Consider the following 14914-nt stretch of genomic DNA (forward strand, 5'->3'; position numbering starts at 1 on the left):
ATTTAAGAAGGAAAATGTGCATCTTTTTACTGGTACAAAGACATATCGCGGTCAACAGTTCGTTGTTTAAAATTTTTTCCCCGAATTTTAGAGGTAATATATTGTAGAAAATTTGAGGGAAAAAGGTAAAAGTATGTGTTAAAATAAAAATTATTGCCTCATGTAGCTATAACTCTGTTAATATTTTATTATATTTATTTTTGTATGCCTACAAATAATGGGTATAGATTAAAGAAACTGCTAAGATCTCTGAAGAGATATGAATGACATCTTATTGTTAGATTTCTTACCACCAACTGCATCCCTCCCTTTCTTTAAAAAATAAAGGGAAATAAAATAAAATTTATTTGTCAGATTTTATGGCATTCCACAAAATAATTCTGAAAGAGTATGGCCAAAAATATGTGTGGTGTTTGTTTCCTTTTTCTTAACCAAGAAGAAATGAGAGAGAGGGAATGTGTGTGTGTGTGTGTGTGTGTGTGAGAGAGAGAGAGAGAGAGAGAGAGAAAGAGAGAAAGAGAGAAAGAAAGAGAAAGAATGGTCTTTGTGTATTTAGCAAAACAGTAGTACTGATGGACATTGTGGCATTCATGTGATGTTCACTGTTTCTTTCTTAGGGCCTCCAAGGATGTCCCCAAAGGCCCAGCGACACCCTCGAAATCACAGAGTTTCTGCTGGGAGGGGTTCCATTTCCAGTGGCCTAGAATTTGTATCCCACACCCCACCAAGTGAAGCGACTGCTCCTCCAGCAGCAAGGACCAGTCCCGCAGGGGGCACGTGGTCATCAGTGGTCAGCGGGGGTAGGTAACACTTGGCTTGGAGCATAATGACAAAGTTCATTTTGTTATTCTACTAGATGTAAAAAGGGCTGAGCTTTGAGCTATGTTAAATATATATATGAAAAATAGTGGAGTAACCAGGAATTGGGAAAACAATTTTTTTTCTGGGCTCTACCACTTACCATATGTTAGGGCAAATCATGTGATCATTCTGAATTTCAGTTTTCTCAGTGAGTAATCTTTAGCTAATCTACTTTATGGTCTTGTGATGAAATTCATGTGGGGTTCATAAATAAGAATATACTTCATAGTTTTATAAAGTATCACTCAAAGGGAAGGCAATTATAGTACATAACATTTGGAGGGATCATATTTCGTGTCTTCTTAGCAACTTTGTTAATTGATTCATTCCACAAACATTTATTTTGGACTTACAGTGCTGTGTGTTCCCCCCCCCATTCATTCATTCCATACATTTTTATTGACATCCTGCTTTATGCCAGGCAGTATTCTGGGCGCAGGTCCTTGTGTTTCCTAGCATCAATATATGGCACTAATTCCTGACCATATTTCCCTTTTAAGGAATAACAAACACGGGGGCCCGAGTTTTATCTCTGATTAGTCTGAAGAATATGCTGATGGCAGCTATAAAAGTGTGAAAAATATACTTTGACAGGATCTTACAATTAAGACTGCTTTTGGGGCTTCCCTGGGGCTTCCCTGGTGGGCCTCTCACTGTTGTGGCCTTCCCTGTTGCGGAGCACAGGCTCTGAGCCTGTGGCTCAGTGGCCATGGCTCAGGGGCCCAGCTGCTCCGCAGCATGTAGGATCTTCCCGGACCGGGGCACGAACCCATGTCCCCTGCATCAGCAGGCGGACTCTCAACCACTGCCACCACCTATTTTAAAGAAACAGTCTCACTTTTTAGTAGAGAATGTTATCTTTATCCTAAAAAGTAGCATTTTTCCTGCCTTAGAAATCCAGTTTCTAAATTCATTTAAAATACTTCGTTTTAGAATTAATACAATTAGTTAGGAGGGAAAACTACTGTGGGGCATAGGTATTAGTAATTGCTTTCATTCTTCAGATATTTGTATTGTCCATCATCACTGCTATTCCTGAGACTTTGGAAAAGAAAACAGGGTGATGGGATAAAAAGTAATTGGGGAGGAGGTCAGATAGAACTATTTTACCTAGATCTTCAGAAAAGCCTTTTTGAAGAAGTGGCATTGAACTGAGAATATAATGGGTAACTTTTCTCTTTCTTGTAGTTCCAAGATTATCTCCTAAAACTCACAGACCCAGGTCTCCCAGACAGAATAGTATTGGAAATACTCCTAGTGGGCCAGTTCTTGCTTCTCCCCAAGCTGGTATTATTCCGGCTGAAGCTGTTGCTATGCCTGTACCAGCTGCATCTCCTACGCCTGCCAGTCCTGCATCCAACAGAGCTGTAACCCCGTCTCTTGAGGGTATGTAAGAAAGGGCTTCCAGATCCACAATGTCATTTGTGAAGTTGAGTGTTAGAGGTTTAAAAGTTTATGAAAAATGGCTATGTTGTTTTATTCATAGGTATGTATCAATATTTGAGGGTACATTTAAAATTTTATACAAATAAAGTTAGTTGTTTAATGCTACTAATTTCATATGTTATTCTTGAATGTGTGTTGTTAAGATAGTTTACATTCCTGGGTAGTAAATGTCAATATAAATAAAATTATTAGTGTTTCATATGTCTGCAAAGTTAGAAAGCCTCTGTTTAAATGTTCTTTTCCAAAAACATGGGATCAAAATTGTTGAATATGTTCCCCTTTTACTTCTATAGCTCCTATCTAACTTTGAGTTTTTGTAAAATATTATTTTCTAGCTAAAGATTCCAGGCTTCAGGATCAGAGGCAGACCTCTTCTGCAGGGAATAAAGAAAATATGAAGCCCAATGAGACATCACCTAGCTTCTCAAAAGCTGAAAGTAAAGGTTAGAGCTTTAAAAAGTCTTTGGGTATAACTGTAGAAATAGGAAGGAATAGGTCTTACTCTCATGCCCAATACAGAGTATTTTTGGTCAATACTTTTTCTTAGGATTGTGCATACTTAAATGCATAATTTAACATGTCAAAATCTATAATTAACATATTGAAATTTTTATTATTTTGATAATAGAGTTTATTTTCATTTCTAACATCCCATCCTAAAAGAATTTTAAGTTAAAGATTAGAAATAAATCTGGATCTAACACTTCTTAATTTTACAGGTATATCACCAATTGTTTCTGAACATAGAAAACAGATTGATGATTTAAAGAAATTTAAGAATGACTTTAGGGTAAGTATTGTACTGACTGATGAATTAGAATTAAAAAAAATTTTTTTTAAGCATTACTAAAAATTCTTACATCATCCATTTACAAAAATGCATTATGTATACACCCAGAAAAATCAAACCATGTGTATAGAAAGCTAAACATCTTTTTTTTTTTTTTCCTTTTTAATTTATTTATTTTTTGGCTGCGTTGGGTCTTCGTTGCTGCACGTGGGCTTTCTCTAATTGCTGGGAACAGGGACTCCTCTTCGTTGAGGTGCGCGGGCTTCTCTCATTGCGGTGGCTTCTCTTGTTGCAGAGCACAGGCTCTAGGTGCGCGGTCTTCAGTAGTTGTGGCACACCAGCTCAGTAGTTGTGGCTCGCGGGCTCTAGAGCGCAGGCTCAGTGTCGTGGCGCACGGGCTTAGTTGCTCTGCGCCATGTGAGATCTTCCCGCGAACCCACGTCCCCTGCATTGGCAGTCAGATTCCCAACCACTGTGCCACCAGGGAAGTGCCTAAACATTCTTAAAGTTGTCTTTGCGTATTCTTAAAGTTGTCTTTACATATGCTTTAAGTGAAGTAACTAAAATCATGAGATTTGGTAAGAACAATACAGATATTAAATGAAAGAGAATGTAATTCTGACATTGGAAGTCACCATAACGTAAGTTATTTGATATTCATTTGACTACTTTATTCAGTGACAGTGGAGCAAGGCCAAGGCATTGATTATCTGATGTGGCATGTGGAAGATGTACTGGACCCTGGTTTTACAAAAGAGTTGCAGATTTGCACAAATGTATTGTGGTAGACATCCTTCTATAGTATCATTTCTCTCCCTTAAGACTTGCTGGATGTACTCTGATCTCTCCTTTTGCACAATATTTACTGTTAACATATTGTGCATATCAAGGTATATTTTGAGACCAAATCAAGAAATCATCCTGAAACTTAGCTTCTTAATGGAGGAAAATCTGATTATCAGCCTTTGAAAGAAGACTTAAAAGATGAATGGATCAAAAGCAAAAAGCAGCCTTTTCCTAGCCTGTTGTTCTAGCTTCCTAAAAATTAATAAGTTTTTGCCAGTAGCTTCATTCCTGACTTTTTGGCACCGTTTAAAATATTAAATATTATTTCATACTTTAGCACATTTATCTATTCAGCTTTAATGCTATTAGCAGTTGTAAATTTAATTTTTAATTTTTTAAGCTATAGTTAGTGCATGGACACGATACAAAGAATGCCCAGTGACTGAATGCCCAGATGCCCACTACCAGGTTAATACATCAAGCACTCCAGCACAGTTAAAGTCTCTGTGTACTTACCCGCCTCAGCTGCATCCTCCTGCCAGAGCGAAGGGTATCTTTCCTTGCAGTTCTTTATACTGCAGATGAAAAGATCCCTAAGCAACAGATGGTATTATTTTGCATAATCTTCAGTTTGATATAAGTGTCATGTTCTTGCCCGTACTTTTATTTCCTCAGCATTATTTTTTACAGTCGTTCATTCCCTTCTTATAGTACACTTGCATGAATTTATTATGTTATGAAGAAAAGAAATTTTTTTACTTTGAAGCATATTAGTATGTTATTTGTAACAGTTTTATTGAGGTATAATTTGCATATCATACAATTTAGCCGTTTAAAGTGTACAATTTAGCAGTTTTTAGTATATTCACAGGGTTATACAGTCATCACATAAGCCCTTAGCAGTCACTGCTTATTAGCTTTCAAACACTCCTCCCCCCAACCCCCATCCTAAACAACCATTAATCTGCTTTTTGTCTCCATGGATCGCCTGTTCTGGACATTTCATATGAATGGAACCATACAATAAATGGCCCTTTGTGAGTGGCTTTTTTTCACTTACCATCATGTTTTCAGGATTCATCCATGTTGTAGCCTGTGTCAGTACTTCATTCCTTTTTATGGATGAATAATATTCCACTGTATGGATAGACCATGTTTTATTTATCCATTTATCATCAGTTGATGCCTCTGGGTTGTTCCCACTTTTTGACTGTTATGAATAATGCTGCTATGAATATTAGTATACAGTTTTGTGTGGACATATGTTTTCATTTCTCTTGGGTGTATACCTAAGAGTGGAATTTCTGGTTCATCTGGTAACTCTATCCTTAACCTTTTGAGGAAAACTTCTGGACTCTTTGCCAAAGCAGCTATGCTATTTTACATTCCCATCAGCAGTATGGGAGGGTTTCCGCTTCTCCACATCCTTACCAGCACTTGTTATTGTTTGTTTTTTTGATTATAGTCTTCCTTGTGGTATGTTGTGGTTTTGACTTGCATGTCTCTGATGGCCGATGATGTTGAGCATCTTTTTATATGTTGATTGCCCATTTGTTTTTTGTTTGTTTTTATCTTTCTGCACATTTTAGTGAAGTAATTCATAACTACTGATTTTATTAGGAGATATATGTTGATGAAAGTATCCCCAAACCATCACTCATGAAGATCATTGCCTGCTATTTTTCACAAGAAGTTTCAGCCTTATACATAAGATGTTTACATATAACAGAACTGACATTACCACAATATACATCAGTATTTATAGTCACAATATGGACATAAATGTCAACATCTATCAAATAATGATAATTAGATATCTATGTGAATGTCATTTTCCTTGTATTTCCTTCTGTTAGACTTACTAAATAATCAACTAATTATAACGTAATGGGACAGGCAAAATGCCAAAAAATACTTCTAGTTATGAATTAAGGAAAATACAGACATGATAATTGATTGCCCATTTGTATGTCTTCTTTGGAGAAATGTTTATTCAGATCTTTGCCCATTTTAAAAATTGAGTTGTCTTTTTATTGAGTTGTAAGAGTTCTGTATATATTCTATGTACAAGTCTTGCATCAAATGTATGGCTTGCAATTTTTTCCTCCCATTCTGTGGGTTGTCCACTTTCTTGATGTTGACAACTAAAGCACAAAATTTTTTAATTTTGATGAAGTCTAGTGTATCGATTTTTTCTTCTGTCCCTTGTGCTTTTGGTGTCATATCTAAGAAACCATTGCCTAATCCATACTCATAAAGATTCAAAGATTCACTCTTATTTTCTTCTCAGAGTTTCAATTAAGGCTGTGATCTATTTTGAGTAATTTTTTTTTAAATTTCAGTGTAGTTGATTTACAGTGTTGTGTTAGTTTCAGGTGTATAGCAAAGTGATTCAGTTAACACATGTGTGTGTGTGTGTGTATATTCTTTTTCAGATTCTTTTCCATTATAGGTTATTACAGGATACTGAATATAGTTCCATGTGCTATACAGTAGGTCCATGTTGTTTTTCTATTTTATATATAGTGTGTATCTGTTAATCCCAAACTCCTAGTATATGCCCCCGCTCCTTCCCCTTTGGTAACTATAAGTTTTCTGTGTTTGTGAGTCTGTTTCTGTTTTGTTCATTTGTATCATTTTTTTAGATTCCACATGTAAGTGATGTCATATATTTGTCTCTGACTTACTTCACTTTGTATGATAATCTCTAGGTCCATCCATGTTGCTGCAAATGGCATTATTTCATTCTTTTTTATAGTTGAGTTTGTGTGTGTGTATGTGTGTGTGTGTGTGTGTGTGTGTATACGTATACCTACACATCACACCACATCTTCTTTATCCGTTCATCTGTCGATGGACACTTAGATTGCTTGCACGTTGTGGCGGTTGTAAATAGTGCTGCTGTGAACGTTGGGGCGCACGTATCTTTTCAAATTAGAGTTTTTGTCTTTTCCAGATATATGCCCAGGAGTGGGATTGCTGGATCATTTGGTAGCTCTAGTTTTAGTTTTTTAAGGAACCTCCATACTGTTGTTCTTAGTGGTTGTGCCAATTTATATTTTGAGTAATTTTATTATTTTTTTAAAAATAAATTTATTTATTTATATTTTTTTGGGCTGCATTGGATCTTCGTTGCTGCGTGCAGGGTTTCTCTAGTTGTGGTGAGCGGGGGCTACCCTTCATTGCAGTGCACAGGCTTCTCATTGTGGTGGCTTCTCATCGTGGTGGCTTCTCTTGATGCGGAGCACAGGCTCTAGGCATGCGGGCTTCGGTAGTTGTGGTGCACGGGCTCAGTCGTTGTGGTGCAGGGGCATAGTTGCTCCGCGGCATGTGGGATCTTTCCAGACCAGGGCTTGAACCCGTGTCCCCCGCATTGCGGGCAGATTCTTAACCACTGCGCCACCAGGGAAGTCCCAATGATCTAGGTTTAAATCTTGCCCTCTGTACAACATTGAGGAATGTTGTCTACATCTCCCAAGCCAAAATGGGATAATTGTAGAACTACTTCATCGTGTTCTTCTGAAAATTAATGAGATACTGCCTGTAAAGTGTTTAATATAGTTCTTGACACATAGTATATACTCAATAAATATTAATTTTTATTACCAAAACATAGATGAACCAAAGTTGTACTGGCAATCACAGGTTTCTTTTTCTCTGAGTCACATAAGAATTTTAGTTTTCCCATAAAAATGTCCATTCTACCCAAAGCAATCTATGGATTCAGTGCAATCCTATCAAAATTCCAATGGATTTTTTTACAGAAATAACGCAAACGATCCTAAAATTTTATATGGAACCATAAAAGACCTGAATAGCCAAAGCAGTCTTGAGAAAGAACAAAACTGGATGTATCACACACTCTGATTTCAAACTGTATTACAAAGAGGTAGTAATCTAAACAGTATGGTATTGGCATAAAAACAGAAACAGATCAATGAAACAACAAAGAGCCCAGAAATAAACTCATGCATATACAGTCAATTAATTTATGACAGAAGAGCCAAGAACATACTATGGGGAAAGGACAGTCTCTTCAATAAGTGGTGTTGGGAAAACTGAACAGCCACATTCAAAAGAATGAAACTGCACCACTGTCTCTTTTTTTTTTTTTTTTTAATTATTTATTTTTTGGCTGCGTTTGATCTTCGTTGCTGCAAGCAGCCTTTTTCTGGTTGGGGCAAGCGGGGGCTACTCTTGTTGTGGTGCGTGGGCTTCTTATTGCAGTGGCTTCTCTTGTTGCGGAGTGTTGCGGAGCACGGGCTCTAGGCATGCGGGCTTCAATAGTTGTGGCCCACGGGCTCTAGAGCACAGGCTCAGTAGTTGTGGTGCATGGGTTTAGTTGCTCCGTGGCATGTGGGATCTTCCAGGGCCAGGGCTTGAACCCATGTCCCCTGCACTGGCAGACAGATTTTTAACCACTGTGCCACCAGGGAAGTCCTGCACCACTGCCTTATACCATACACAAAAATCAACTCAAAATGGATTAAAGATGTGACAGTAGGATCTGAAACGATAAAATTCCTAGAAGAAAACATAGGCAAGAGCTCCTTGACGTTGGCCTTAGCAGTGATTTTCTTATTTGACAATAGAAACAAAGGCAACAAAAGCAAAACTAAACAGCTGGGACTACATCAGATTAAAAGTCTTCTGCATAGCAAAGGAAGCCATCAACAAAGTTAAAGGGAACTACCAAATGGGGAAAGTATTTGTAAGTCATATATCTTATGAGTTAATATCCAAAATGTATACAGAACTCATACAAGTTAAATAGCAAAAATACAATCGATTTTAAAATGAGCACAGGATCTAAATAGACATTTTTTCCAAAGAAGATGTAAAGATGGCCGACGGGTCCATGAAAAGGTCCTCACTAATTATTAAGGACATTATTAAGGAAATGTAATTATTAAGGAAATTATTAAGGAAACGTACATCAAAACCACAATGAGGGGACTTCGCTGGTGGTCCAGTGGTTAAGAGTCTGCCTTCCAATGCAGGGGATGTAGGTTTAATCCCTGGTCAGGGAACTGAGATCCCATATGCTGCGGGGCAACGAAGCCTGTGCACCACAAATAGAGAGAAGCCTGCCCGCTATAACAGAGAGCCCACGTGTCACAACTAAGACCCGATGCAGCCAAATAAATAAACAAATACTTTAGAAAAACAAAACCACAATGAGGTATCTCATACCTGTTAGAATGGCTATTCTCAAAAATACAAAACAAGAAATAACAAGTCCTGGCCAGGATGTGGAGAAAAGGGAACCTCTGTGCACTATTGGTGGGTAAATTGGTGCAGCCACTATGGAAAACAGTATGAAGGTTCCTCAAAAAATTAAAAATAGAACTATCATATGATCCAGCAGTTCCACTTCTGGGTATTTATCCAAAGGAAGCGAAAACACTAACTCGCAAGATATCTGCATGTATATGCACACACACAATGGAATTACTCTTCAGCCATAAAAAAGACGAGTAATTGCCATTTTTGACAACATGGATGGCCCTTGAGGGCATTATGCTAAGTGAAATAAGTCAGAGAAGTTCAAATATTGTATGCTCTCACTTATTTGTGGAATCTTAAAAAAAAGAAAGAAAACAAAACAAAACCCAGACTCATCAGTACTGATTGGTGGTTGCCAGAGGCAGTGGGTGCAGCAAAATGAGTGAAGGTGGTCAAAAGGCACAAACTTCCAGTTATAAATAAGTCATGGGGAAGTAATGTACAGCATAGTGACTATAGTCAATAATACTGCATGGTATATTTGAAAGTTGCTGAGAGAGTAGGTCTACATAGTTCCCACCATAAGAAAAAAATTTTTAACTGTGTGGTAATGGCTATTAACTAGACATTTTGATCATTTTGCAGTACATACGTATATTGAATCACAATGTTGTACATCTGCAACTAATACGATGTTACATGTGAATTATTTCTCAATAAAAGAAAACAGTGGTTCAATTTTGAAAAAATAAAAAGGAGGGGCTTCCCTAGTGGCGCAGTGGTTGAGAGTCCGCCTGCCGATGCAGGGGACACAGGTTCGTGCCCCAGTCCGGGAAGATCCCACATGCCACGGAGCGGCTGGGCCCGTGAGCCATGGCCGCTGAGCCTGCACGTCCGGAGCCTGTGCTCCGCAACGGGAGAGGCCACAACAGTGAGAGGCCCGCGTAACGCAAAAAAAAAAAAAGGAGAATAATCTCAGTTTTCTTTTGTTTAGTATATTGCAGATAGGAAATACGGAAGAATGTTCAAAAGCATGAATAATTGTGCCTTATTTTCCTCATTTATAAGATTGCGCTAATAGTATGTACATCAAATAGGGCTGTTACAATGACTGAATGAATGAGTTTGTAAATAGTTTAGAACAGTGTCCAACCCATAGTGAGTACTATAGGTATGTTTGCCATTATATGAATAACAACATCAAAAGCCTTATTTTTGCCTCGCTCAAAGACCCTTGTGACAAATATTTAAAGTTTTATGCAATACACAATTGGTCCGTTACGCATATAGCCTCTACTAAACATTAAGTACCTATATTGTGACTTAAACTCCCACTGTGTCCAAATGTTGCTTTCACCTTCTGCCGTCAACTACTTTATAACTATATTGGTGATGCAGTGAAGCTTGAGAAGCCCCTGAGATGTGTGGTTGCTGCTTGCCAGAATACCAAGGGCTCCGGTAGTGAGAATTGACAGTGGTCCGCCTTTCCTGAGGCTGAGGAGGTAGTTTGTCTCTCGTCTTGCAGCCCCTTCTGCTGCACAATTGCTCTTTAGCTTATTCTCACTGCCTAGGGCTGCTGCTTGGATTTATTCTCATTTCCACCATGGCTCCTTCTACTTGCTGCCCTTTTCTTCTCTTTTTCTTGTCATTTCCTTCAGCTATTCCTGTTTTCTTTCTTCTGTGGAGTACGGCATCTTAAATCATCATCAGACAGTAGTAGCATTGACTGCTTCTGGTGTGCAAACTTAAAAACCCCATCACTTATTTTACTAACGTTTTTGTCTTCTGGTCTTCTTGTTGGTGCTTCTGTTTTGTGGTTTCCTTTATGGGTTACAAGGTCTAACTGACCTACATGTCTAGCCAGGTCTCCCTTTGAATCCACCTACTTCAGACTTTCCAACTCACCACTTCTCAAGGTCAAGCCCAGGTCTTAGTCCAGCCGCCATAATGGTCTCTCTACACTCTTACTTGGCTTCCTGCAGTTCATTTTCCACAAAGCTGCTGTGCTTATCTTTGTGAACTATAAATCTTCTCAGTCTGTACCTGCTTAAAATTCTTCAGTGACTTCTCATTATCCTGAGAACTAAAAGTTAGAGTTCTTAACCTAGCTTTCAAGTTCCTTTATCATCTCGCTCCTCCTGGGTGAATTTGTCATTTCTTGACTCATCTTGTGCCCGCCAGTACTTTTCTGTTCCACAGCGGGGCCATCTTCTCCCTTTCCTATGGGTCTTTAAACATGCTGTTTCTTGTACTTAGACTATTAGTCCCTTTTCCAAACTCCCCCACAAACCCCCAAGATCTTTCACACTTTAGACTAGATGACATTTCCATTGAGAAGCCTTCTCTTTCCGTGAGTTGCTTTTTGCCGTGGGATCCTATAGCATTTACCCCAGTTTGTCAAGTGTTTGATCTCATCCAGATGGAAAGCTTTGGGAGGATAGGAACTATTTCATATTTCCATTCCTAGCACACACAGTTTCTGACACATGGTATGCACTCAGTAAATATTTAACTTTTCAGGCTGGGACATTTTAGTGCTTGGATGGCTGTAGTTGTGTTGTATAGACATTTTGTTATTGTTGCCTTACAATGAAAACATTACTCGTAAAGTTCGAAAAAAGCCTTATTCAGTTTGTGCTCGTGGAAAAAAATTGATTACTAGAGTTATTGAAAATATTTAAGTATAATTATTTCCTTTATTTAGTTACAGCCAAGTTCTACTTCTGAATCTATGGATCAGCTGCTAAACAAAAATAGAGAGGGAGAAAAATCAAGAGATTTGATCAAAGACAAAATTGAACCAAATGCTAAGGATTCTTTCATTGAAAATAGCAGCAACTGCACCAGTGGCAGCAGCAAGCCGAGCAGTCCCAGCATTTCACCTTCAATCCTCAGTAACACGGAGCACAAGAGGGGACCTGAGGTCACATCCCAAGGGGTTCAGACTTCCAGTCCAGGATGTAAACAAGAGAAAGATGATAAAGAGGAGAAGAAAGATGCAGCTGAGTGAGTAAACCTGGAATTTAGCACGCCTGTTACTTACTTAACTTTTCCTTAAGGTGTCCAGAGCCTTCCAACTCAAGAATCTATCTAGACTTTTAGACTGCTTTATAAGTAGCTCTCAACTTAAGAAAAAACTGGTCTAAACAAATGACGTCTTAAGTCATTTAGGTCATTGCACCCTATACTCTTCTTCCCTCCTCCATCGTTTTTCCACCCTGTGGCAAAAAAACCCTATGCATAAATTAAGAATGGCTTAATTATGGCTTAATGGGAGTTGAAAAATCACTGGCTTTGGGACTGATATCCCCTGTATGCTAGTCAGTACCCACCTCCTGGCTGTGCTACTCGACTACGAACTTACACTGCCAAGAAGAGAGAGAAGTCTCTGGTGCCCCTACTTGGAATTCAACGTGTTTTCCGTCAAAAAAAAAAAAGTTTTAGTTAATAGTTAGATTTGTTAAAATAGAATTAATTCTGCACATCCAATATATTATCAATTAAATGGGCTTTTGTGGGCTAGTCTCGGAACCTAACCACACCACCATTGATTTATTTGTTCTGGGTTCCATACAACCCAGTTACAGATGAACTTTTGGAATGCAAATATTGGTAAGTCAAGGAGCACTTATTCTTAATTTGAGGCAAAAATTTTTTATTAGAATCATGGTTTTTCCCAAGATATTTCATATAGGAAACAATTTATCACATAAAAAATACTGCATGCTAGAGAATTGGTATATTAAGGATTGCTTTTATGGATATTTTATAAGGGGCTACTGTCTTTTCAGTTTAAGTTTTGTTGATTGCTTTTGAGAGAACCATTCGTATTGCACTTTTTTAAAAATTTGTCCTTTTTTGGCTAGTAATTATGTATATGTGTGTTTTAATTAAGAGAGTTAGTGATCTTCTAGTGAGAATTGTTTAAATGTTTAGCCATTTAAAAAAAACTGTCAGGTATAAAAGACTTTACAGTAGCATAAGTTCCATGCAGATTTCACTGGGCTTTATTTTTTTTCCGGTGTAGGCAAGTGAGGAAATCAACGTTGAATCCCAATGCGAAGGAGTTCAACCCTCGTTCCTTTTCTCAGGTAAGTTTTTCTCTCTCTTTGAAGTAATCTAGCCTCTTAAAAAAAAAAATTATTTGTAGTAATATTCCCTTTCCCATTCCTGCCATCTAAATTCAGTTATAGTATGCTAAAACAACTTTTAGTTTAAGTTCTTTTTTGTTCTGTAGTCATTAAGGAATATTTTTGAGCCATAGGAATAAATGCTAGTTTTGTCATCAATTAGATGTGGTCTGGGGCAAATTTTTTAATCTTTCTGACTCAGAATTTGAAGATGGTTGGCCAACGAGGCTCTCAGGTTCACAGATATACAGTTATTATTCTACTGACTTTGTAAGATGATGTGTTTATTTTTTAATTTTTAAAAACAGTCTCCAGTTCCTTAAAAATCACCACTGCTGTTTTTAATAGCATTGTTGATTAATTGGTAACATTAATCAACCAATAATACTTGGTTATTGGTAACATAACCAAGTATTTTTTTTCTTTTATTTGAAACGTGGAAGTTTATTTTCTGTGAGGTGTTTTCATTAAGAGGTACTGCTTATCAACAGTGAGTAGAACTGAGAAAGATGGGGGGAATCAGTCCTCAAATTGCAGTAATGGTTAGCTTTTCACCTGAAGGTAGTTGATTTTTGTTTTTGTAGCCAAAGCCTTCTACCACCCCAACTTCGCCTCGTCCTCAAGCACAACCTAGCCCATCTATGGTGGGTCATCAGCAGCCAACTCCAGTTTATACTCAACCTGTTTGTTTTGCACCAAATATGATGTATCCAGTCCCAGTGAGCCCAGGAGTGCAAGTAAGTCATAGAATTTGGTGTTCATTTACCCTCTCTAAGTTATTTGTATTTGACACCAAACACTCTGTAGGTATGCAGTGATTTGAGGCAGTGATGGTATAACAGAGGTATTTAAAAAGTGGAAGCTTGCAGTGTGGTGTGCTGTTAGTTTAAGGACCTAAATCTGAGAATGTTTCTGGTAAGAAATATGATTCAGATTTACTGTAGTTCGGGGTTTGTCCTTTTAGCTGTGGGTGTGATTTTATTTTTTAATGATTCATAAAGAATCAGGAAACCTCAGAGCTAGCTCTCTAGCAATATACAACTAAGAGAGAGTGATAAAATACATTCTTACTATCTTGAGAGCCTAATCTTCAGTTTTTGTTTTTGTTTTTTTTATTCCCTTAAGCCTTTATATCCTATACCTATGACGCCCATGCCCGTCAATCAAGCCAAGACATATAGAGCAGGTAAAGGTGAGAATAATCCTGCCTGTATTTGCTTGTAGTTTGCATGCTGCATGAATTAAATAACTCAGTTTATAATGAATAAATATTTGTGGTTCAGTTTTGACTTTCAGTGAAGCTGTTCATTGACTTCTGTTGCTCAACGTTACATCAGGTATTTAGATGCATTTTTATGAACAAAAACAGGAGGAGAAAATACCCATCAGTCGTGAATTTCAGGATCCTCTTCACAAAAAGTGATTTAATTTTGAAGTTTTCAATGTTAAATTTGGAAAAAGCGTTCGCTACGTTAATTAACTAGCTGCTGACATTCTTATTTTATATAATATATGATTTTTTTCCCAAAAATTTAGAATTTCTTTTTGAGCAGAGACGGCTCACTTCAGAAACCATCAAAATGCTATTAGAGGAATGTTTCCTCATCTTTAAAATGAGAGTGTTGTATAATCTAGTATTCTCTGTGTAGAAGAGCCTTCATAGAAAAAAAACACA

General features: G+C 37.7%; 1 protein-coding gene across 27 annotated transcripts in view; it reads left to right on the top strand.

Moving 5' to 3' along the window:
- Positions 1-14914, top strand: part of ATXN2 (ataxin 2) — a 127508-nt gene that overhangs the window by 77945 nt on the left and 34649 nt on the right. For 25 of the 27 annotated variants that reach the window (XR_011376680.1, XR_011376679.1, XR_009566552.2 and 22 more), the window contains 8 exons: positions 618-800; positions 2050-2247; positions 2643-2750; positions 3027-3097; positions 11814-12115; positions 13137-13200; positions 13824-13976; positions 14365-14431. Coding sequence is in view for 15 of the 27 variants with exons in the window: in XM_030860336.3 (XP_030716196.1) it covers positions 618-800; positions 2050-2247; positions 2643-2750; positions 3027-3097; positions 11814-12115; positions 13137-13200; positions 13824-13976; positions 14365-14431 (1146 nt within the window). In the remaining 12 variants the exon portion in view is untranslated. The remainder of the gene's footprint in view (positions 1-617; positions 801-2049; positions 2248-2642; positions 2751-3026; positions 3098-11813; positions 12116-13136; positions 13201-13823; positions 13977-14364; positions 14432-14914) is intronic. The other 2 variants (XM_030860337.2, XM_030860342.3) reach the window with 1 other exon arrangement.

This window comes from Globicephala melas, chromosome 13 (assembly GCF_963455315.2).
Source record: "Globicephala melas chromosome 13, mGloMel1.2, whole genome shotgun sequence".
Classification (NCBI taxonomy): Eukaryota; Metazoa; Chordata; class Mammalia; order Artiodactyla; family Delphinidae; genus Globicephala; species Globicephala melas.